This window comes from Mercenaria mercenaria, chromosome 13 (assembly GCF_021730395.1).
Source record: "Mercenaria mercenaria strain notata chromosome 13, MADL_Memer_1, whole genome shotgun sequence".
NCBI classification, from domain to species: Eukaryota; Metazoa; Mollusca; class Bivalvia; order Venerida; family Veneridae; genus Mercenaria; species Mercenaria mercenaria.
In genome coordinates, this window is record NC_069373.1 from 64,033,274 (window position 1) to 64,059,175 (window position 25,902).

General features: G+C 37.9%; 1 protein-coding gene across 1 annotated transcript in view; it reads right to left on the reverse strand.

The window, feature by feature from the left end:
- The window catches only part of LOC128547776 (uncharacterized), a 143,623-nt gene that overhangs the window by 51,904 nt on the left and 65,817 nt on the right, over positions 1 to 25,902 (reverse strand). The window contains exons 76-99 of the mRNA XM_053520948.1: positions 25,620 to 25,863; positions 25,012 to 25,134; positions 24,512 to 24,702; positions 23,455 to 23,717; positions 22,188 to 22,365; positions 21,095 to 21,326; positions 20,560 to 20,767; positions 20,026 to 20,102; positions 19,352 to 19,536; positions 17,823 to 19,074; positions 17,119 to 17,343; positions 14,154 to 16,595; positions 13,487 to 13,845; positions 12,997 to 13,195; positions 12,369 to 12,552; positions 11,255 to 11,481; positions 7,659 to 10,700; positions 7,319 to 7,461; positions 6,885 to 6,982; positions 6,390 to 6,587; positions 5,738 to 5,966; positions 4,540 to 4,887; positions 2,433 to 2,604; positions 1,836 to 2,057 (exon numbers count right to left, since the gene is read on the reverse strand). Of these exons, the coding sequence (XP_053376923.1) occupies positions 1,836 to 2,057; positions 2,433 to 2,604; positions 4,540 to 4,887; positions 5,738 to 5,966; positions 6,390 to 6,587; positions 6,885 to 6,982; positions 7,319 to 7,461; positions 7,659 to 10,700; positions 11,255 to 11,481; positions 12,369 to 12,552; positions 12,997 to 13,195; positions 13,487 to 13,845; positions 14,154 to 16,595; positions 17,119 to 17,343; positions 17,823 to 19,074; positions 19,352 to 19,536; positions 20,026 to 20,102; positions 20,560 to 20,767; positions 21,095 to 21,326; positions 22,188 to 22,365; positions 23,455 to 23,717; positions 24,512 to 24,702; positions 25,012 to 25,134; positions 25,620 to 25,863 (11,041 nt within the window). The remainder of the gene's footprint in view (positions 1 to 1,835; positions 2,058 to 2,432; positions 2,605 to 4,539; positions 4,888 to 5,737; positions 5,967 to 6,389; positions 6,588 to 6,884; positions 6,983 to 7,318; positions 7,462 to 7,658; positions 10,701 to 11,254; positions 11,482 to 12,368; positions 12,553 to 12,996; positions 13,196 to 13,486; positions 13,846 to 14,153; positions 16,596 to 17,118; positions 17,344 to 17,822; positions 19,075 to 19,351; positions 19,537 to 20,025; positions 20,103 to 20,559; positions 20,768 to 21,094; positions 21,327 to 22,187; positions 22,366 to 23,454; positions 23,718 to 24,511; positions 24,703 to 25,011; positions 25,135 to 25,619; positions 25,864 to 25,902) is intronic.

A 25,902-nucleotide genomic window follows, 5' to 3' on the forward strand; every position in this document is an offset into this window, starting at 1 on the left:
ATTTAATTAAACCACAAAAACTAACAAGAGGGCCAAAATGGCCCTATATCGCTCACCTGTTATCAAGAAGGTCAAAAAAATCATAATCAAGATCAATCAAAAGAATTATGAGAAAATATAGTTGAAATTATCTTAAAGTTACTTCAAATAAAATTATTTTCAAATCAGGCCAGTAGTTTCGTGCTCGAAGGATTACATCAGAGGAGGATAGGAGCAAATTTTTGACTGATGAAGCCCAAAGGACAGGAACAACAAAGGGAAGAAATTAAAAATAAATCTAAGTTCTCAGAAAAAATATCTAAGTCCTAAGGACAGGAACAACAAAGGGAAGAATTTAACCAAAAAGAAAACAAAAAATTAACAAGGTACAGATATATCAAAATACACCTAAATATTGAAGGTACCATCCATGTTGTACCACAGAAAAGTGGTCTCGGTTTTTCCCTACGGCCAATAATAAAAAAGTTACTAAATAAGTTATTTATAGTAACATAAAAGGGAAGTAATTGAAAAAAATTATTGTAAGTGAACAAAAGAAGGATCTGCCAAATAAAAACAAGAGCACTGCAATCGACGCAAATGCAGAGCAATATACACACAAAACAAAGTCATATGACCTTTGACCCCTAAGTGTGACCTTGCCCTTGAAGTGAGCCATCCGAAATACGCGCTTTGCACGTCGTTTCGATGCGGTGAACATTTGTGTCAGGTTTCTTTGAAATCCTTCAAGGGGTTCAAGAGTTACAGAGTGGAAGGGAAATTGCTAACCAACAGACATACAGACAGACGGACACTGAGGCGATAACATAATATGTCCCTTCGGGCGTATAAAAAGGAATCGAAATCTTATGGTGATACAAGTTGTGTGCAAGTTTGGTTAAAATCAAATCATAAAAGAAGCTGCTACTGTGCAGAAAAGGTCAAAATAGCTAATTTTGGCCCTTTCAGGGGCTATAACTCTGGAACCCATTATGGGATCTGGCCGGTTCAAGAAAGGAACCAAGATCATATGGTGACACAAGTTTTGTGCGAGTTTGATTAAATTCAAATCATAAATGAAGCTCCTATTGTGCAGACAATGTCAAAATAGCTAATTCTGGCCCTATCAGGGGCCATAACTCTGGAACCATAATGGAATCTGGCCATTTCAAGAAAGGAACCAACATCTTGTAGTGATACAAGTTGTGTGCAAGCTTGGTTAAAATCAAATCATAAATGAAGCTGCTATTGTGCAGACAAGGTCAAAAAAGCTAATTTTGGCCCTTTCAGGGGCCATTACTCTTGAACCCATAATGGGATCTGGTCGGTTCAAGAAAGAAACCGAGATCTTATGGTGACACAAGTTTTCTGCAAGTTTGATTCAGTTCAAATCATAAATGAAGCTCCTATTGTGCAGACAAGGTCAAAATAGCTAATTCTGACCCTTTCAGGGGCCATAACTCTGGAACCGATGAAGGAATCTGGCCAGTTAAAAAAAAAGAACCAAGATTTTACGGTGATACAAGTTGTGTGCAAGTTTGGTAAAAAATCAAATCATAAATGAAGTTGCTATTGTGCAGACAAGGTCAAAGTAGCTAATTTTGGCCTTTCAGGGGCCATAACTCTGGAATCCATAATGGGATCTGGCCAGTTCAAGAAAGGAACCAAGATCTTATGGTGATACAAGTTGTGTGCAAGTTTGGTTAAAATAAAATCATAAATGAAACCACCATCGTGCAGACAAGAAATTGTTGACGCACAAACACAGAGTGATATAACTGGTGTATAAAAACTTCAGCTGAACTGACCTTCTACCTGGTATATGAATACATTAAAACAATGAAAACCTGTATTACCTGTTTCTATATACACTGACCCCCCACTGCCACCACCACTGTTCAAGCCTCCATCATCACCATCAGCCAGGATGAAACCATCCAGCAAGAACTCTGCTGGGACTCGGATCTTTAACTTGCCGCCACCAAGACCACCATAAGTGTCACCGCCTGCACTTCCCGTCTCTTGTGGTTTGTAGACAGAGCCATAGGCCGTACCACCAACAGTAGGATCTCCACCAGCTTTGAATGGATAAACAGTTTATTCTACAGTTTTCAGACATATTCTGTTATTATTTACAATCGCTTTAATTTCAATTTCACAAGCTGTAACCAAAGTAATAGAACTTTCATTTTTTAAAATCAGTCTAAAACTGTGAAACAGAAACTTTTGATGCCAAAACTGAGCAACAATTTTAATAACAGCGCTTATTAAACTACAATTCCAACCTACGCGGCAGCAAAGAAAACAAAATCCTGCAGATCTTGTAAAAGTAATAAAGTATCACATGAGTTGATAAGACTGTGGAGAGTAATAAATGAAATTATGTAGGACTAACATAATTATATAACAAATTCCTTCCTACAAAAGTAATGTCAAAAGAAACATGAAATTACCTCCTCCGCCCATTGATGCATGACCACCACCAGCTCCTGCAGTTGGAGAATCTCCTGGTTGAGGATCACGCCCAGTACCCACACAGATAAACTGTGCAAGGGGTTCAAAGTAGAAGTCTGTGGCTAATACTTCCATGGAATCTGCTCTAAATCTTGAATCATATTTGATGTCCTTTGAAAAGATAAAGCGCAATTTTTATAGTAAATGGAATGTAAAACAGCACAGTCTGTTGAGCAAACACTTGTTTAAAAGCCAGCATTTGTTCGTGGAACATTTGCACAAAGTGCTCTTGATTTTGTTTTGTTGTTACTGAGTCTACTGTCATAATCACACAATTATACATCATAATAATTATGGTGACATTCAAGCTTTTGGTGCTGGAGGAAGACCCCATGTCTTTGCATGCATTATTTCAGTTATGGCCAAGCACCGTGTAGAACCATTTACCTTCCGTAAGACAGCTAAATGACTTCTTCACTTGTAGAAATTCTACACACCAAACAAGGTTCCGAACTGACAGCAGTGAGAAACAAGTAATTCGAAGCCAGTCACCTTAAAATCTGTCACAGAGACTCCTAGAATTCTCTAGAGTCTTTGAATTTCCAATATTTTTGGCCCATATTTATCAACATTCCCAAATTTAGCCTTCAACTTTGAAAAGCTAATATTCATTCTGTCCGTCTTCGTTCAGTTGACTCAAACTATAACTATACAAACTGCGTCATTTCTAGCTACAGATAGGTACGGGTAAATTTAATGGAGTAATTTGCTTAAAACAAAGTTATTGAAGTTTTAATATTCTGTTTTCTGAAGTCTAAGTTTGGGTTTTTAAACATTGATGAATACTGACTTTGTTAAAATACCTCATTAATAGAAATGTACTGTACCTTAACTATGTTGTTCTATTGTATAAAACTTTATTTCATTGGCATGAAACTTCATGATTTCTGTCAAAATCATTAATTCATAGCAACACAAATTTATAGATTTCACAGCTTAAGGATAACTTTATTCAAAAATTTATTTGTTCATTGGAATCTAGGATAATCATTCTCCTGCAAAACTAATGTTCACAGTACATACAAAATATGTAAAATATTAGGCGAGAGATTCCCCAACAACCACTGTTTCATTTTGATTGAGAAAACCCTTCTAATGATATACTGTAGAATCTGGTAAATAAGCGCATATTTGAATATATGCGCGTACGAAAAGTAAGCGCATATGGCCTTATTGTTAATCTGTATGGAATAATAAGCGCATGTCATTTCCTTACTGTCATTTTGTCTCGAAAGTAAACGCATATACGATTCATAGTAAACAAACAACAGATGCAACAGCGTTACTAGTATCATACTGAGATAGTAGTTGTTTTTTTGTTGTTGGATTTAACGTCGCACCGACACATGATAGGTCATATGGCGACTTTCCAGCTTTAAGGGTGGAGGAAGACCCCAGGTGCCCCTCCGTGTATTATTTCATCACGAGCGGGCACCTGGGTAGAACCACCGACCTTCCGTAAGCCAGCTGGATGGCTTCCTCAGAGATAGTAGTTGTTAATCATGAATGCAGGTGACATGTGTTTTTACCTGTTGAATAGCCGATGGGTGTTAAAAGATTTAAGCTATTGTTTGGTAAAACGTTAATCGTTCACAATATTAAATCATGTTTGCAGTAAATTTGAATACAAGAAAAGTTGTTTGCCCTGTCAATACCTTTTGTTATGCTTGTATAAATCTGTGAAAAATTATGGATAAAACTTCTCGTAAACACAAATCTTATTCTAGGTCTCAGTTTCAGTTAAGAGAAAAGAAATTAGAAATTGCTGACTTTTACAAAAGATGTTGGAATCAGTACCGCACATGCGAGGAGTATAACACGGCATACGGCTTGTCTATAAGCGCATATCAAATATAAGCGCATAGTTTTGGGCTAAAGTATATGCGCATATCAAAAATAGGCGCACAGAAGTGTCACTAAAATTATTATAAGCGTATACGCGTGTTTACCAGATTCTACAGTATTTACTCTTATTTTTCTGTGACAGAAGTTCAAACGTTTTCCTTCTTTCAATGACTTAGTTATAAATAATTCGTCCATACATACCAGTATTCCTACAGTTAGGACTAGAGGCATTGGTGGTGGTAGCTCCATTATAGCTTTAGCTCCAAGCTCCATTGTTGCAAACTGGAAAGCTCCTGGTGTACCTTCAATAAGAATGCCATCTTCCACGTAGCTTGTCATAGCTTCCTTCTTTATATTTATTACTCTACCAGGAACGATCCTGATGTGACGAACACCAATCATTTCTCCGTTCCATTTTAGAGCAATTTCACCGAGACCAAGAATATAGATCAGAGGAGACAGGTAGGCCCTTGAAGCGTCATCAATCCATAAGTTGATTGGAAGTTTGGTCAAAGACTGGTACTCTTCCAGATAACCAGTCTGGTTTGCCTGTTTTTTTTTGTAAATAAAACACAAAAAAACATTTAAATGATTTAATAAAACAACAGATTTCAGTTTTTGATTTTTGCAATTAATTTATCAGTATTTCACTTATGTACAACAGTTATTAACCAGCATTTCAAGAGTTGTAACAGTATTAATGTGTTTTCAGTTATGTAGAAGTTATTAACCAGCATTCCAGGACTTGTGACAGTATTAATGTGTTTTCAGTTATGTACAACAGTCATAAACCAGCATGCCAGGACTTTTTACGGTATTAATGTGTTCTCAGTTATGTAAAGCAGTTATTAACCAGTATTCCTGGACTTTTAACGATATTAATGTGTTTCTCTGCAAGTAGCTGACAATACCCCATGAGACATGCATGATCTTAGACCTATCATCTTTAGCCAATCATCAAGGGAAATATATATAACATCTCAGTCCCTGGACTGTAAATCCTCAGTTCTACCTATCAGGCTAAGAGGGTAAGAATTCAGAGAAATTATTTCATAAATTCAAAATACCATCTTACTCGTACATGGCATCAAGCGACCTTACACTTGTAAACCTATTTGTGAAGGGTGATTTTATTCATCATACTTCAAAACTATCTTCGACACTTTACAAATTTCAAATAATTGTTTTTATACTTAATAGCAATAATCTGAAAAATTGGCATAAGTTTTATGTTAGTTCACTTTTACAAAATACAATTTACATCATCAAATTACCTTAAAAATGTGCACTTTTTCAATCTAATCGTTTTCAAATCATCTGTAATAGAGCTGACCACTATGCCATACAAACCGAATTTTTTTTTAACTTAGAACATTCCAACATTTACTTTTTATCGTACCTGAAGGTAAACTCTACCAGAAGCATCTCCGTAGATCTTGCTACACTCAACACTTCTAGAAACACCATCCCCTGTCTTCATCTGAAGTGATGCATTCCTGGTCAGATAGATCTCATCAAAGTAAAACTCTGCCTTAGGAGAGCCATTTTCAATTTCATCTAGTACATATTGGTGGTCCCATGACCTCTCTTTGTTGTCAATATGAAACTGCTCGTAATTACGCGAACTCCTGAATAAAGATAAAAAAATCAATCAATTTTCCAGTTTGTATACAATTTGTGTTTTGTTGACTCTTTATTCAGAGGCAATCTAAAGTGGAATTCTATTCATGCATGTTACTTTTCGTAAATGAACTTTTTATGCCTGAAAATACTAGTAGTCTCTGTTTAAATATGAAATATTTGTTACAAGAACAGCCAAACTAGACTAATATCAAAAGACAAAATGAATATCAATAATGTTGCATTTAATCAAATTAAGATATCAAATTTGAATTATGCACCCATCGGAACTCCTCTCATTTACAGTTTATATCTATAAAAACAAACCATCAATGTTAATGTCTATTTCTTAAGAACAATGTATATCTAATTATACAATTACTATATTCAGCTTATTTCATAATCAATCCTATTTGGAATGATGTTTTTACCTGACATCTCTTATGTAGACTGATCCAGGTCCACCCTCAGTAAGATAGTGGCCTTGTCCATCGCCACCGAGTGACTCATAAGTTCCGTGGAAGTAGTTTTCAGTGTCTAGGTATACTGCTATTCTGCCTCCAGCACCCCCATTGTATCCATCTCCACCTAGCGACTGTAACACACCATGTCCTTCTAGGTTGTATGACCTAAGATAAAAATAGACATGCTGACAGCGCATTTCTAAATCTTCAACAATTCTTAGACTGCATCTTTTAAGACTGTAATCATGTTTTACATTCATCTTCTCATGCAATTCTTTAAATTGTCATGTAATTATACACACATTGTCTACAAAAATATCTCAGAAATATTTCATTGTTGAGAAAAGCACTGCTAAAATAACAGCATACAAGTTATATTCTCCAAATTATGGAAAAGACTCACAGAACTGTTTAAAAAGGGACAAGAACAGACCCTAAAATATATTAAAAACGAAGACATACTCAATATAAATGGTTCCACCACTACCGCCTCCAGCGTCAGCTCCACCAGGGGATCCATCTACTGATAAAGTACCATCTACCAACAAATCTGTCGCAACCTGAAATAAATATGATTATGTATCTACATGAAACCTGCCGCTGTACTTACTTCAATTGCAACAAACCTGACAAGATCTAAGTTATACAGATATCTCAGACGACTCAATTTGCTGACATTCAGTGTTTGACTTTAAAGGGAAAAGTAATCTTAATCCAAAAACTTTGAAATTCTGAAATACAATGATAAATATCCAGATCTCAGTTTATTGTAAAACCAAAATAAGCCCAAGATCAAAAATGTAGTTACATACATGTATAAATAAATCTAATTTGTATACTATTCAATAATTCTTTTACAGAGATTGGAATAAAAATCTGGGAACATTATTATTTACCTGGAGATTAATATAACCACCACCTCTTCCACCATCAGTAGTTGATCCATTTCCACCTCCACTGCCTCTGTGTGTTGGCACATAAAGGCTTCCATAGTACGGTCCTCCAGCCAGCAATAGGGCATTGCTTGAGTCATAGTTTCCTGTAAACAAAGCAAATATAACTTCCAACTGCCATTGAATACAAGATGTTAAAAATTCACAATTTCTAATAATGCCTTCTTAAAATTTCCCTGCATGCAACTTAAAATGTCCCAAACTATGACACTTCCAAGAAAAAAGACAGAATGTTTAGTAGACAAATGCATTACCTTAACAGTTTTAACATGAATTTTCTTACCTCCGCCATTAGTAGCGTAACCACCACCAGTTCCTACAGATGAGTTTCCTGTGGCTGATAGACCCTGTCCCAGAGCCTCATCCAAGCTATCATGTGGTCGGTAAATAGCAGAGGCACTCAATGTAGCTCCAGCTTCAATATTCAAAATTCCAGTCTGGATTGTGATACTCTCTGCTGAGATTACAGACTGGAACCTTGCATCAATCTGGGCAATTTTCTGTAACACAGTCTGATCTGGAGCGTATTTAATCTCCGAGTAACTTCTTAAATCCACTGTTCCGAAAGTTACAGTTCCATCCGGATCTATTGTGCCATATGTCTGTGTTGTTGCATCTATAGAAGCTGTGTGTGCATGATCGCCAAAATAGAGCAGAGTTTCAAAGCCGAGAACCAGATCTGCAATACCTGTAAGGCGGCCAAATATTGCCATAGAACGCGACTCTGTCTGGCCATCTAGGAAAACACCTAAACCATACACATACACAATGGATGGGAAATATACTTCAGAATCAGCATCCGTGATGAAGTTAACTCCAGTAATAAGAGCATTTCTAACTGACGGTTTATATTCAACCTTGAGAACTTGGTTCTTGTGTAAATGGATCAACCCGGTACCATCACCATAGACATTGTCTATTTCTAGGACTGTATTCCTACTGTCATCTGCAAGGTGAACAGAGGCCTGACTTACAAGATGGACTTCATCAAAATAATGATCTGTAAAGCTTTCATCAATAGTGGCATATTTGTCATGTGGCCGACCCTTGTTGTCTAGGAGAAGACGTTTGTAGAATTTTGCTGATCTTGTGTCTTTCAGATACACAGTACCACCTCCAGCACTCTGAGTATCATCAGCACCAGCACCTCCATACACAACATATGAACCCTCAAACTCAATCTGTAATGTACAGTGCACAGCAACACGTCCAGCTGAGCCTGCACCATTCTGTAATATTCCAGTGCCACCCACTGACGATATATATCCATAGCCTTCAAACTCATAAACTTCAATCCAGATACTTCCGCCACTGCCTCCGCCACCTGTACCACCGGCAGGGGTGTCTTCACCATCAGCAGAAATAGTACCATCATTGATAAGCTCATTTCCAATCTGAAGGTGGATCCAGCCACCACCACGACCACCAGATTTCATTCCAGTGGTAGTGTTATATGTGCCTCTGCTTCCTGCTGTTGTTGGTTCATAAAGAGAGTTGTATGAGCCACCTGTAACCGTGATGTCAGAATTATCTTTTCCGCCGCCACCGACACCGCCATGACCCGCTCCTCCGTTGTATCCATTGCCAGCAATACCTGAACCAGCTGTCACATCCATGGTGTCAGAATCTGGTCTGTTTGCACTTGAACAGCTGAATACACTCTCCAGTTCTAAATCAATATTGGACGAGATGACATCGAAGTAATCAGCATATATTGTTGCAGCAAACTTAAGATTTATACTTCCTGCTTGAATGTTGGCTCCAGTATCTGCATCATATTCAACAATGCTACCAGGCTCAAGTTGGAATGTTCCAAATGTGACATATGTGATAGCAGCTAAATTTGTAGCTGAGAAGGTCACAATTTTTGCATTCGACCCCATTCTCATCCTCCTATTTGGGCCAAGGTAAAGATTAGACACTCCTCTTAAAACTCCATCCAAGTCAAAGGCAACAGAGCCAAGTCCAAGAATTGTAACTGTTTCTGACATTATAAACTCTCCGCCATCATGAAGTTCAATGTTTACTCTCAGTTTAGAGTTAGCCTGTGTGTTGGTGACTGATCTTTCAAGTGTGCCTTTCTGGTTTGTCTGAATCCTCACCAGTCCGGTACTGTCACCATTCACCTTCAGTATATTCAGCTCTCTAGGTTGTCCATCTTTGATCAATTGAAGTTTGGCATAGTTGTAAATATCCACAACATCAAAATTAAGAATCAAATTGGTTTCATTCAATGTCGTGTAATAATCTGTTTGACCATTTTTGTTGTCACAGATAAGTTTTTCACCATTAGTGTCAGAAATGAGATAAACTGAGCCCGGTCCACCGTTCCCATGTACAGCAGGAGACGTGCCTCCGTAAGCACTATATGTGCCCTGATATTCATCCGTTTTCATGTCAACTGCAATATGGCCTCCACTTCCAGCTCCGCCATCTATGTCTGTTGTTGAACCACCTTTGGTTTCCATTGTTCCAAGTCCTTTCAGTGCAAAACTGCACACAACATAAATACTGCCACCAGCACCACCTCCACCCGAAGCAGAATCAGCACCATTTGATCGTAGAATTCCATCTAGAACAAGTTCGTCTGTTGTGACTTTTATGAAACCACCACCTTGGCCTCCCTGACCACCTGTAGCTCCAGGGGTAAGTGGTGTATAAATAGTACCATATGGCTCTGATGCATCATCAACTGTATAGTTTCCACCTACACCGCCAGCGGCAGTGTGAGCACCACCATTCTTCCCAGTTCCATGTGCACCACTTGGTACAAGTGGATTATCTAGTCCTGCTCTACCATTGGTGCTAAGAGCAGCTTCACGTTCAAGAATGAGATTAATGGCAACAAGTTCAACATAATCAGCTTCTAGGACAACAAATCGTTTCATCTCAAGCGTACCAATAGTCATAATGAAACCTCCTGATGGCAAAATAAACTGGGAGCCTGCTTTCAACTTTATAGAGCTCAGCGCATAACTACCTGCTGCACTTGTTGCAGTGTATATACCATTGGCATAACTGGAGGTAAATGTTGTATTATGCCCCTTGATGGTACCACCATTTTCGACAATCAGTGCATTAAAGGTACAAGTGCCCTTGATGTCAAGAGTAACCCCAGCAACAGTTAATGTCTCTGGAACGTGTAGTGTTGCCTGTTCACCAATGTTGAAATTAACAGTGGTAACAAAACTGCCGACCACACCCTCAATGACAGAAGCCCTAACCACCTGTTGGTCAGTCAGATGTAATGTTCCAGTAGTGTCACCAGCAATGTCGGCAAGTCTCAGTTCTGTGTCAGCATCACCAAACTCTGTGTTGGCATAACCTGAATGAACAACAGATATAAAGTAACTGTAAATTACTGTCAAAATATGAGGAACAAAACTTCTCTAGCAGACTTAATCTTACATTTAATACTCAAGTCAGCACCTGCACACTCAATTATCCAACATAGCATGAATGTCAAAGTCACAAAATAGCCCTGTCACAGCAAATAAATTTGACTTAAAATATTTATCGAGCTGACACAGTCAATATTTGAAATTTTGACTAATTCAAGAGCCATAGCTCTGTAAATAATTATCTCACTGGTTTTCAAACACAGTTTAGACTTTATAGCGAGTCATTATATAATGTAGAAATGTACAAAGTGACAAGTTCATGATGTAAATAGTATTTTACACAAATGGGTCTTAACAAAACGATGAACGATATATCTGAGACTTATGATAATATGTTCAAAATCACTGATGTTTACCACGTGTACCAAACACTATGTCTATTATCTTAAACCGTATACAAAAGCAGGCCTAAACATGGAACATATATATGCAAGAAATGTATCTGTACAAAGATAATCTGAACAACAATATGAATTACCTGCTAATGTAAGTAGATTATATTCAAACTCTCCACTGTTGCCGCTGATGTAAGTGTAGGTCTGTTCCTGTATTGGACTGTCAGCATTCCCAACAATCACAAGTGAGTACTCTTCCTTAGGTGACTTTCCCTCTAGTAGGAAGATTGTCCCTGGGCCAGCCTTCACTGTCATTAGGTCATGGGCATTGCTGCCTCCATAGGCTTTCATAGTACCAGTGAAGTCATTTCTACAGAAAAGCATCAATCAACATGTGTATACTGTTACCATTTCTGTATCAATGTTGTAATTGTGTATGTTTCTGTCATGTTTAATTTGTACATTTACTATAAATTTATTTTGTCGACTGACTTTCTCTATTCGAGTACAACTATTGTTGTGGTATTACAGCAATCCAATATATACGAAACCCATTCAATAAGATATCTTTTTGAAATTTAAATTTAAAATAAAGGTTAAATGGCAGTTTATCTAACATTTTCCATATATACTCTATATTATGATTTTTGTCTACAAGGAGTACTTTTAAGGTATTGATATTGTTCTTAATCTCTAGCCTGCTGGCGATAATTGGTTTTGTCTTTGTGACCAGTGGAGATATGCAGGCTGATCGCGGTCTGCAATGTTCGCTATTCAGTCAGTGTGTGTGTGTTCGGGTTTAACGTCTTTTTCAACAATTTTTTAGTCATATAAACGATGGTGTCTACTTGTAGCAGTGACCACAATGCCAAAATTTATAGTGCTGCCTCACTGGAATATCACGCCGTAGACACGTGGCACGATACCCCACCCAGTCACATTATACTGACACCGGGCTGACCAGTCCTAGCACTATCCCCTAAATGCTGAGCGCCAAGCGAAGAAGCTGCTAGTACCATTTTTTACGTCTTTGGTATGACGCAGCCAGGGATCGAACCCATGACCTCCCGCACTCGAAGCGGACGCTCTACCACTAGGCTACCGAGGCGGTTATTCAGTCAGTAAATTTTCAGTGAACATGCCTTTGAATAAGAAGTGGTATGTCCCAAACTGAATGATGGACCAGTCCATTTTAAAAATTTAGCAAGGTAAAAACTTAACTAGACTAGTGAGCAACAAGCACAAACACAAACTTACGTATCAGTTATTGTAATGACCATTCTACCACCAGCTCCAGCTCCACCGTAGTCGTCTCCATTACCGCCATTACTGCGGATCTCACCATTTCCCTCCAGTGTGGGTGTGGTAATGTCAATGGTACCACCGCTACCACCTCCAGCATTTGTGCCATTACCACTCTCGCCATCTACTTGTATTGTGCCTATAATATAACAATGAACTTCTTATAAACATTTGCTCTAAATTCAAATGGAGGCTGTTATCATATGATCTGGTTTCTTTATATTATTTAGGAAATATTATAAATACGTCTTTTATTGTAACATTTAGATCAAATATGACCGGAAATGGTATTACGTCTTGCGGAATAGTTCCATTAGGGCGCAAATGATGGCAAATTATTCTGAAAAGTGAATAACTAACTCGTTGTGTGTGTCAATCGATTGATCAAACAAATTGGAAAACATGGTATTTTGGATTGGTTTTGGGATGCTAGAAGTCTCCGGTTTAATCCCTATTCAGATCGTGAACTTACCCGTTATAAACTTACTGGTACGGATACTTCCATGTAAGTGAACTTCAGTGCCACTCCAATAAAGTTAAAGTGAACTAAAATTAAGTTCTTAATCTTAATGCTTAAACCTACCATCAACTGTTAGTGTACCATACAGATACAGTTTCAGGTATCCGCCACCGGCACCACCAGTTCCATTAGCTGAATTACCACCACCGCTACCAGCTTGTGTTGGAAGTCTAGTGTTGTCATAGACAACACCTCCAGAGGTACCAGTAGAATTAGCTCCTCCAGGAGCACCATGACCTGCGCCAGTTCCACAACCGCTCACCTGTACAGAGTATTTGTGTAAAAATGACCACTAAGAATTCATGACAATTCAACATGCAGTCTAAACAGAGGCTTCTAATGTACAACCACATACACGTTCAAGATATTCAACTGGCATTAACTGTGGACTATTGTCAAAAGACCTGATGCTATTTTTTTTATCATTTTCCAGATTTAATATGTACGTTTAATCACAAGAACAGAACTATTATCTAATATTCGTCTTTTTTTTAAATTTATGAATGGCTACAGAAAATGTGCTGGCAGTTAAGGAACATCTGAGTCAACTTACATAGGAGCCAGCACCTGGACCCAGTTCAGGACCAAAGCCTCCTCCCTCCAACTTGAGAGTGGAACCAGGGTGCAATGTTATTTCATTGGCAGTAATGTCTAGGCTTTCACCAAAAAGAATTGACCCATAATGCAATTCCAAAATGGCAAACTGGATTCCTTTAAGAGTGACAGGGTCCTTCTCAAAGATAACTTCAGCATAGCTTTCTAAGGTTAATTTTGAGAAACTGTACTCTCCTTTATTGGAAAGGGAGGTGTGTTTGCCGCTGCTGTCACAGCATACACCGGTGCGAGCCTTGGCTGACAATGTCACCTTCTGGTAGGAAGATATAATCAGATTTTGAATATTGGACAAGATTCCTGAAAATAACAAATAACATCTATAGACAATAGTTCCGTTTTGCAATGCAGCGAACAGAAAGTATTTTATCATTAACTGTTAAATTTATATACTAATAAACAGTACAATGATTATTTAAGACACCTACCCAAAAATTAGAAGTATTATTTCACATGAATATATCATCTTTTAAATACAAATATATAAAGCGAAACATTGTTTAAAACCATGAATGTAGTAATGCACTTTGTTAAAAAAGAAAGGATATGCTTTTTCAAGTTGCATTCCTAAAATGAGAAGAATGAAAACATTAATTAATGAAATTTACCTTCTAGAGTACTTGATTCTCCCTTTAATTCTACAGAGTTAGGTAGTCTAAGTTCTCCATCTTGTTTCAGATCAAAACTACATGTTATTGCACTGTATGAGAGATCCACGTCAGCGCTGAATACAACATCATTGTCTACACGAATTGTACTGCCAGAACCGCAGGTTAATGTCTTCGCTTTGAAGTGAAGACTGGCTGTATTCAGCCATACCATAGTGCTATCACCAATATCCAAGTTGGCTAACTCATATACGGTAACTCCAGGTAAATCAATGACTGTAATACCATCTGATGCACCAGTTGCACAAGAGTTGTCTAGATAACCGTAATTTACATATCCTGGTGTTCCAGTTTGCTGGAAAGTAGCAAAAGCAGTTCCCGATCCACCAGCTTGCCCAGTGGCAGAAGATCCACCACAGAGTTTGTAATCTCCAAGATAGTCAAAACTTCCATCAACCTGTATATGGATTCTTCCACCACCACCACCTCCACCGGAACTAGAACTTCCACCTTTAACAGAGACTCTGCCGGAACCATCCATATCTCCAGAGACAAGTATGTAGACAGCACCACCACTGCCACCACCACCATCAATTGTATCATTTCCATTACCGTCAGCACTGATCAGACCATGAAGTGTTAGTGTGTTAGCAATGGTGAGCTTAAGATAACCACCTCCTCTTAAACCAGTGTCGGTTGATCCATTACCACCAGCAGAACCAAATTCTGTAGCTGTGTTAATTAATCCAGTGTAATTTGCGGAAGGTTTGACATCATCAGCGGAAGCTCCACCAGAACCGCCGTGGCTACCACCAGCACCAGTTGTACCAGTATCACCAACGCTCTGTCCTGGATTCAGATTTCCACCATCTACATTAAGAACTCCTCCATAAGCAATTTCTGCTGCCGGAGATTCAATGAAAAGATTTCGTCCAGTTACAGTTCCTCCGTATTTAACATTAAATTCTTTAATCATTTCCAGTGTGTATGGATCCATGCTATCTACACTCAGTTCAAGCAGACCATCTGTGGTGACATCAATCTTACTCAGTGACAATGTCCCCACTGGCTTCAAATTGGTTGAGGAGAGTCCTGACCTGCTTTGTGAATGAATAAGTACTTGACCACCAGAGGAAACCGTCATTTCTCTTACACCTAGAACAGTTCCATAGATCTCAAGATTGTACCAGTCTAATCCAGTTGCATCATCATCTGTTAGAAGTATTTTGGCAGGTATGGTGGCTTCACCATTTTCCTTAATATTCAATTTACACATCAAAGCATAGGGAGTAAGTGTACCGTAGGAAATAGCAATTTCATACACCTGATTTTCTAAAACAGTCAAAGTTCCTGTGTAGTCACCAGTGACTGTTCCAATTTCAAATGAAGATGTACCATCAAACTGCACTTGTCCGTAACCCTTGATCTCCAGTTCGGTAAGAGTTACAACACCATTGATGTGAGAAAAGGAGTTAGTCACCTGATCCTGGTTATCAACAGTGATTTTCTTTATCTGTGATCCTCCAGACTGTTCGTACTCTCTATAAATAGTTCCTGCAGCTCCATGCTTTGTGGAGCCTGAACTACCATAAGCAGTTACGTCTCCAAGGAAGTCAGACTGAAGAGGAGCTTTGAGAGCAATTCTTCCACCACCTCCACCTCCACCTACAGAGCTCTCACCTCCATTCACTGAAAGTTTACCATGGCCTTGAAGGGTAGCAGCCTCAACATAAATGGTTCCTCCACTTGAGCCTCCTGTGGTTGTAGAGTTACCTCCATTGGACAGCAATGAACCATCAATTTCAGCTGTAGCACTGACAATTAGGTTTATAATACCACCTCCTCTTACAGCTGATGATCCACTTCCATAGTCTACAGGTGCTACAGATGATCCGTATGTTGTTCCAGAACTATCTCCTCCCTCACCACCATAGCTAGCCCCTTCAGTGCCAGAGGAAGATCCTGACCCAGAACCTAGATCACCTCCCTCTGAAACACTAATCACAGCCCCATCTTGAAGTGTGAAGTCTGTCGTACTGATACTGATTTTTTTCTTATTTCCCTCCAGAAGTAACTTAGACAGGGAATCCATCTTGAATGATGTCGTTTCGATATTCAGTTCACTGTGAGCAAAGGAGATATTCGCTTCATATCCCATTTCAAAATCATCAACAGCCACTTTGCTAGAACTGCTTCCAAACACAGCAGTAAGGGCAACTGTTGTCTCTGACCATGCTGACAGTTTCAGTGCACTTGTGATAACCTGTCCAGTAGAAGCTACAGTGAATTTTCCATGATTATCGATGGTGAGACCACTGGCTGTGAGTGTTCCAAGAACATCTAGCACCGGCTGATCACCAGAAACCAGTAGATCACCAGATACAGTCAGAGATCCGGTATCTTCCACTAGTACTTCACAGGCAAAACCTCTGTGTTGGTCACCTATTAAAGATATAATGCATACAATATAATACTTGGTATTAATCTCTTATGTAGCCTTGGAATAAGCATCCTATAGCCTTAGATTCAATTTCTTTTATTTATCATATCTTAAGTTGTTGTTATTCTATATTTAGTTACACTGAGCTTTCATTTCTATATACAGTCAAACTTGTTTCTAAAGACCATACATAAAAATAACAAAAGGTCTTTGTTGAAAGGTGGTTTCTAAAAACAGGTAATTCTGTTATGGTTTAATGGGAAGGGAAAATAGTGGCCTTTATTTGGAGTTGGTTTTTAACATGGACCTGACCTTATCAGCACATATTCAAATTATTGGGAGGACAGTTTCACTTCTACATATAGTAACAGTGAAATTGATTTTGACTCCACTGGTCCCTTATGCAACAAATATAGGTATACTCATATACCTATAAGCAGTTTATGGCCTTAAGTTTTCATATGATTCCCAATTTCAGCAATAAGCAATTTTCTTCTGCTGTTCTTTTCATACATAAGAACTTACCCATAGAAGTTGCAGTGAGAGTATTTCCACCTAGGACAGTAAGTTTACATGTTGAATCTGGAGAATCATCAAGTAGTTCTCCGACTGTTACACTGCTTTCTACAGTAACTGTTGCACCATCCTCAATGCTCAATGTACCAATGTTTGAGGTCAGAGGGTATGTTTCTGTACTACTTCCAGAGATAATAGTTTTGCTGGTTCCTGGATACTGTACATACACTGTGCCTGTAAAACATACATATAAATGTATATATGCATTTTCGTAAGTAGGAATATTGCTTGTGCTAAATCGAACATATTTAAAACCAGTACCAGTATGTCCATGTTACTATGGTAAATAACTAATCATTCTTGAAGGAAGAATGAAAACTGAAATACTCTATGACTTTATAAAAATCAAGCATTTAATAACATTAAAGAGAAAAATACCCCCAATACAATTCTTTTAATTTCGCTCTATGACAAATCAGTGTGTTATGTTGAATGTTTATGCAAAGTCATTCAAATACTCATGCATGCATGAAAAATTTACATACTGAACATGAAAAACTATCAAAACTATTTTACTAATGTGTGACCTTGCCCTTTGAGCTAGGGGTGTGGGACTTGCATATTACACACTGTCTCATTATAGAGGGATTTGTGTTCAGACTGGTAATGGACTAATAATAAAGTAAAGTTAATTAATCCAAAGTGTATATTACCTGGAGACCCCTTGTTTCCTCCACCATTTTCCCCACCAAGTGCAGAAAGAGTGCCAGTATATGAGTAAGTGGCTGAAGCAATTGCTGCAATTCTTCCGCCACCACCACCAGAACTACCCTCAACTTTCATATAACCATCTCCTTCAATTGTTCTAGCTGTGACAAAAATAGATCCGCCACTGCCACCATTTCCAGAATCAGCACTCATATCAATTGTTCCTTCCACAGTTAAGGTCTGTGTAACGACTAACTTTAGCTGTCCACCGCCTCGTCCTGAAGAGTCTGTTGCACCATTTCCGTTACTACCGTATGTCATAGGACTCTGAATACTGCCGTAAGTAGCCTTGGTATTACTAACTCCTCGACCACCGTGTGTAGCTCCTTGGCTCGATGACGCAGCAGCACCAGCTCCACTAGATTTATATCCTGTACCAACACCAGTGATCAAACCTCCAAATTTGATATCAATGTTGTTAGCATTGATTGTGGTTGTAGCTGCACCTGTTTTGCTTCCATTGATCTTTAATTCTGCTCCTGGATTGACAGTTATGGAGGTGTATGTGTTTGTTCCCGTTGGCATAGTGCATGACTGTGTTCTGTTCAGTATGAGGTTGGCCGTTGAAGGACATGCTGCTTGAGAAAGAGCAGCACCAGTTGCAGACACTGTACCAGTTTTCGAAGCACTGAGAGAGAACCGACTAGTGTCAAGACTGAAACTTGAAGTTGTGTTGAAGTAAGTCAGTTTGAGCGTGACCTTATTTAAAGTGGTATCACAGTAGTCTGAGCCTTCAAGTCTGCCCTGGTAATCAATTACGAGTGTATTAATCTGCAGATCTGTGGCGGGATGAGATATTTTTAGTGCACCATCTTCTCTTACAGTCATCTCATTAGTATTGGAAGACACTATTCCACAAACATCAAGTGCCCAACCTTTGTCTATTATAACAGTCTTTGGTAAATCTATTTTTCCATTGTGCTGGACATGAACATTTGTGTTAATTCTGAGTGTATCAACAATACCGACACGTGTCCCCCAATACAAATCAACATACTGGTCTATCCTTATCAGAGAATCAGCGTTGCCGATAATTTTTCCAACCTGAGCATTGAGGGCTGGTGTGGTTGACCTAGTCAGGAAACCAACAGTTGCGGGTCCAATTATCTCAACAGTGTCAATCTGGGTACTGGCAGCAGTTGGCAGAACAGACATTGTGGACAAAGCATCTGATGCTTCATCGCTCTTAATCAATACCTGCAAATAATTGGAAAACAAAATAATGTGAATATTTAACATTTATATTGTTTAAAGAGTTTCCCCTTATTCAAAACAAATACTAAATGACAATGTATGCATTATATACACCTTCTAAGCTCTGGGCGACAGATTTAGAAAGGCAATCGCTTCAGCTCATTATAAAGAATCAAGACAATAATAATATTTGTAAAAATAATCTTTTGTCTCGTACCTTACATTAGGGACATAAAAATTAGGGACATAAAAATTTCTGCTATGGGACAAACACTCGTACCTTTCTGTTACCGTTTTCCTGCAGGTAGATAACTCCAGCAGCTCCAACTTCCCCATTCAGTGTGTTACCACCATACGAAGTGATGTAGCGATCATCAACATAGCCGTTGTCAAAGTAGATGGCAATAAAACCACCACCACCACCACCAGAACTCGTTGCTGATCCACCATTAGTGTGAATGAGACCTTAAATTTAAAAAGAAATGTGTAATTTTGAACCCTATTATGTTAGAAAACAATTTGCTTGTCCTCAACAAAGTACCATATGTAAATAGTCTACACAGAACTCATGTTAACCCGAGATCCTTTGATCTTAAATGTTTTCTTTTAGATATATCAACTTAAATAAAAGCTAATTTTAAACAGGCTTCATTTGCGGAAAACTGCAGCATAAAAAATCATTTTTTTTGTAATTATAACATCCCAGTTTCAAACCTAAATCTAAACAGCAAAATGAGTCAGTCCATAGTTTGACCTATTGACTAGTTAAAGTCGAAACTTGAAGAAAAATGATACAATTTACTTCCAACTACTTAGTGAAAAGTCTGAAGGATCAACAGTCAAAACTATATGCCATCATTCCTTCAGACATACAGTAATTGTTTTATTGACTGACAAGTCATTCAATAAGTGTATAACATTTACTGAGAGTGCAACAATTCAATATAAAATTACCTCCTATTTTAGATGTGGAACAGGTGACCCAGATGCTGCCTCCAGAAGCACCGCCATGTGAAGTAGCACTACCGCCACTGTTAAATAAAAAACTTGTTTCAATTCGATTCTAAACACCAGACTTTCATTAAAAAGCCTAAAATCTAGCTAGAACGATCTGTTTTCTTGAAGATGACAAATGTATAAAAACCCCGTATTGCTCACACAATCCAGGTCTTACCCCAGATAGCCTAGTAACCAACTTTATTTAAGATTTCATTAAAACAAAGAAAACCATGTTTCATTCAGATAAATTACAATACTTACCAAGTATTTCAATGATTTAACCTAGTGATTTAGTTTTTGACCCCTCTGATTAAGTTGTGATCTACAACTACACTTTAAAAAGAAATACATTCTAATTTCAAACAATTCAGAAATAAAATGCATGTAATAATAGCATGTTAGTTTTTTTTATTTTCTCAAATATTCCCATCACGGCCGTTTTATTAAGCCAATACTGTAAAAAACAGAGACAACAGAAAGGAAACTTACTCAGCATTGATCTCTCCCTGTATCTCGACAGTACCAGAGGCTTCTAATTTCAGCACACCACCACCAGCCGCTGTGTCTGAACCGGAACCAGCTTCAACTGGTTCTTTAAAGTCATCATAGGCAAGACCACGCTGGTAGGCCTGAGCACTTGAGTTGTAGTAACCACCACCTTCTCCACTGTGGCCTGAACCGTAGTTTGGCAAGTAACCTGTATGAATAGTAATATAATGCGATTCACAAGCAACTTAAACAGCTCTGTCATTAAATTTATGTAGTTAAAACATACAGCAAATGACCTACAACATTATTATTTTAAATCCATACTAGATTTGCATAGTTTTGGAAGAGCTCAATTAGTCATTTGTCAATGACGTTTTGACCATTGGTTATTGCCTAAAATAATTCCTACACACATCCTATTTGGCAATCTAAATGTCTGTGATGATATATGAATATGATTAAAAGTTATATAAAAATGAAATTTTGAGGACTGGCCAATCCCTACTTAAAACGTCTATCACAATCAAAATCATACCTGATCCAGTTTTGAGATCTCCTCCTCTTTCACTCAGATTTATGACACCACCTTCTTCAATGATGGCATCTGTTGTCTGCACCAGTAGATCAGCACCCTCTATGACACCAGAGGGCGCTATGTAGAGGTCACTGAGTATGAGCTGATATTTGATATCCTCCGTCATGTTCAGAACACCTCCAGCCATGACATTTATTGTGGAGATAGTGTACTTGCCTTCAACGGTGCTACCCTGGGTAACAAATTATAACAGATTGTTAATTCTAAAACTATAAACTTGTTTAAGGTAGTTCTGCACGTTTGATAAACCGGAAGTGATGGCGTGACGCCATTTTTCCGGAAAACGTAGAATAAAGACTGGATTCGGCGTACGGAACAGAAAATCATTTATGAATTAATTGCAACCTGTGAGTAAATTTATTACAATGGTACTGTTGCTATATTGTAAAGTCAAAATATGATATTAAAACATATTACATGTTAAATAATTCAAAATAACGTCCTAAAATAGCGTGAAATGTCCGGTTTACTTTAATCATGGTCAAATATCTCAAAAATAAGCACACGGACCTATATATTTTATTTCATCAAATTATAGGCCATGTCTTTATTTACAACTGTGAGAAGTTTCATCAAAATCTACATTGTAGAAAAATTTCTATTCGCGAAAATGTTAAGAAAGTTATGATTTTCCCATAGACTCTCATTATGAAATATTGCGTGAGGTCCCTATTTTTCAAATCAGTCTAGCAAAAAATCAAGCACACGACCCTATCTTTTTTATTTGCTTAATCTTCTAGGTATATTCTGAAGATTTGAAAAATCAGTGTTTAATCAAATTCTACATTGTAGAAATAATTTCGATCCAAACGTGCAGAACTACCTTAACAATTGTTTTAGAACAATGCAGCACAATATTTGATGAACTAATGCAAGATGGCTGCTTTTTCAGGTTATGTACAGTAATTTCTTCCAGCTGCGAATTGCAGAGCTGCCTAAATCTGTTCTTCACCTGCTGGTAACTTTTATAAAACTAATGTAGTATCTTTTGACAGAAATGTCTTGTATATGTCTAATACTGGAGTTTTCCTACCTGGGTCTTGCTGGTCTTTTTCAGATCTAGTGTGGACTGAACAAGTGTAAGTTCTGTAACTCCGCCGATTGTTCCGTAGATCTTACTGTCTGAGTTGAACCATTTCACCTTGGATGGCATTTCCAGTAAACCATTCTCATATACTACAGCATGTGCTGGGAAATAAAGGTCTATAGCCCTGTAATATAAAAATATTAAACCAAATGAATATTGGCACATATGGTAGTTTTTCATGGTTATGATATAATTTTTTCTTCAGTGTAAAAATGGATTTTACTCTTTCGTTATACAACCAAAATAGCATCAGCAAACACAAGCTTTATAAAAACAGAAGTTGGAAAACCAAATAACTGTAAAATGCTAACTTCTTTTAAGAAAAGAGCATGTCTCCCACAACTGCCTAATCATCTGAATAGTAGTATATAAGTCAACCATGCATCAAGACCTCAACTGCCTAATCATCTGACATGATTAGGTCTTGAAGCATAAATGACTCATATACATTAGAAGTATATGAGTCAATTATGTGCCCCAAGAGCTGGGTGATTTTCGGTAATTCAAGGGCCATAATTCCGAAGTGTCTGGGCCGATTTGGCTAGTTACCGAACTTTGCCATGGACTTATTAGCAAACACATTTTGTTCAATTTTGGTGAAGATCAGACGAGAAATGTTGGAGTGTAAACCCTACTCCCTATAAATTCTTAATTCCCAATCACATTTTCAGTGCTTTGATTATCAATGTTTCAAGGGCCATAATTCTGACGTGACTGGGGCGATTTGGGTAGTTATCGACCTTGGCGGTGGACTTATTGGAAAATATGTTTTGTTCAAATTTGGTGAAGATCGATGAGATATGTTCGACTTGGTGCGGACAAGAGTTGTGACAGACGGACGGAAATACAGAAAGACAGGAGCAAATCAGTATATCTCCCACCCACAGTAATGTTGGAGACATAACTACAGTACCGCTGTCCCATTTCTTAATCTACCTTTTTCCCCAAACAAATAAATTGTATTGTTATCCCACTACTTTAAATCACTCACAAATGATTGAAAAGAGTCAAAGACCTTTCAGTAATAATCATTTTCTTTAACAAAACATAAGCCTTATCAACATGCATATCTTTCAATTATGAGATTATCAACGGAAATTCTCCTGTCAGACTTTAGTGCTATTTAGCTAATGCATACTATTTTAATGTTACAATCTGTAAAAAATCATAGAATGATTTATCAAAACTATGACTTTTCTGATACATGACTTACCTGACAGTGAAGGTCTGACTGGGACCAACATGAATGGTTCCCAGCTTAGAAGCATCATTGACAAATCCGTCGCCATAGAAACCTTCAGTTGTAAAGCTGTGTAAGGCAGTTGCAGGATTTACAGCTGGTTCCAGGGCAACATGGGCTCCATTGTAAAGGTAGACCTGATCTACAGTGAGGGAACCTGAGGCAGGGAAGACAATCCAAGTACGACCACTGTCATAGTCCTCCACACCAGATATGTCATAGGTTTGTATGGAATCCTAAAATGTGACAAGCAGAATTCAAAAATAAGAAATATCACATAAATAACTATGTGTCAAGACAAAACTGAAATCATTTTTATACTTCAGTTGTACAGATTCCCTTTTAACAGTGCTAAGTATGTATATTTATTTATTTATTTATTTTGTTGGGTTTAACGTCGCACCGACACAATTTTAGGTCATATGGCGACTTTCCAGCTTTAATGGTGGAGGAAGACCCCAGGTGCCCCTCCGTGCACTATGCCATCACGAGCGGGCACCTGGGTAGAACCACCGACCTTCCGTAAGCCAGCTGGATGGCTTCCTCATGTGAAGAATTCTACGCCCCAAATGAGGTTTCGAACCCACATCGATGAGGGGCAAATGGTTTGAAGTCAACGACTCTAACCACTCGGCCACGGAGGCCCCGCTAAGTATGTATATGCATATGATATTTGTTAAAAGCGAATGACAGAGTTATCAGTTACAATTCATCAAAAACATGCTAAACTTCTGTAATGATCTTGGACAGTACCATTAACTGTTAAAAAGGTTGCTACAAAACTTACAGACTAAATATCGAACAGTGCAGATCTTGCTCAGACTGCACAGTCAATCTTGTCCAGGACTATAAAGGTTAAATTGTAATTTCTACGAACGAAATAGCCATATCTGCCAAAATCATGGAATTCTATGCTAAAGAAATAAAAATAAAAAAATAAAAAGATTTTACAGTATTAGTAGTTACGCATTTTGGTTTTTTAAATGTTTCCTGATTTTTCTCATATAAACTATTTCCAAAGTAAGCATACATCTACAGTAGAGGGTTCCTTGTTATCAATGTAGAGTTTTGTTTTGCCATTAGCATCAACCAGTACTGTTCCAGCACCGCCAGTGCTGTGAGTGGAACGGCCACCATACGCTATGTATGATCCTGTAAACTCTGTATCAGTGTATGTGATAGACACTCTGCCTCCTGCTCCACCTCCTGTAGTAGATGAGCCTGCAAGAATAAAATAACTCCTTAATAAAACTGCCAACAACTACTGTAGTGAACATTGTACTGTCAAACCGCTTCTCAAGATCCTCTGCGAACAGAGAACACCACTAATTTCATTTCACATTTACACATTTGCAGTTTATATCAACCTGTGAATAAAAATTACCAGCAAAAACACAACTTTCTGGCTCCCCAAAATAAAGTCTTGATGCAAATGTTTGCCAGTAAATTAAAATTCCTATACTGCCAGATCCACTGATTCCTTGAACTTTTTAACTGAATAACAAATGTAATAATTCTGACATTGAATACCTTGACCACCATTTGCTGTGACTTTTCCTTTTCCATTGAAGGTGACGGTATTAAGTATGATACTACCACCACTGGCACCACCGGCAAGACTTGTACCATCTTCACCATTGCTGCTTATTATACCTGGAAAATAAAACACCATAGTAATATTTATATTTGAATAAAAAGTGTCAGAATTTTCTGATAATAAAGTAATATTCAAGCATATATCGATAATAAAAAAAATATTCTTGAAACACCATGGTGATAATTTTTCTTTGTAAAAATATGTTTTTCCTATTAAAGAAAAGCTAAGGCCAAACAGCATATGCTTAGATCAGTCAACATTTTTACTGAAAGACCCTAATTCACCTTTTCCATTGTTTTAGGCATATGGAAGATATTTGAATGGACTAAATGACTATTCATAAGAAAGCTGGATGGCACTATTTTTCTGAAAAGGTTTTTTTCCTGGCTGCTCTACAGCCATTTTAGTCAGTCCAAAGTTATCATGCTAAAATATAAAGCAAAAGCTGCTAGACATCAGTGACAATAATCTTCCTCATAACAACCATTTCCTTTTTATTTTGATCAGTATAAATTTCAGCTACTGTGAAAGCGTAACTTACCATCAATGTTGGCTGTAGAAGCAATGTCAAACTTCAGAATTCCACCACCAATAACTTCTTCATCATTAGTGAAGTCTTTAAAGATTCCATTACTGCCTGCTGATGCTGGTGTAACAATATCACCATAGTACAGGCCACCACCATACGTTCCTGAGCCAGTATTTGTAGCTTTACCACCCTGGCCACCGTGTCCAGCTCCTCGGCCATCTACTCCTTTTCCAGGACCACCATCAGTGTGCACAGCCTGTAAAATGACAAATGTTCCAATACTTCAGTAAAACTG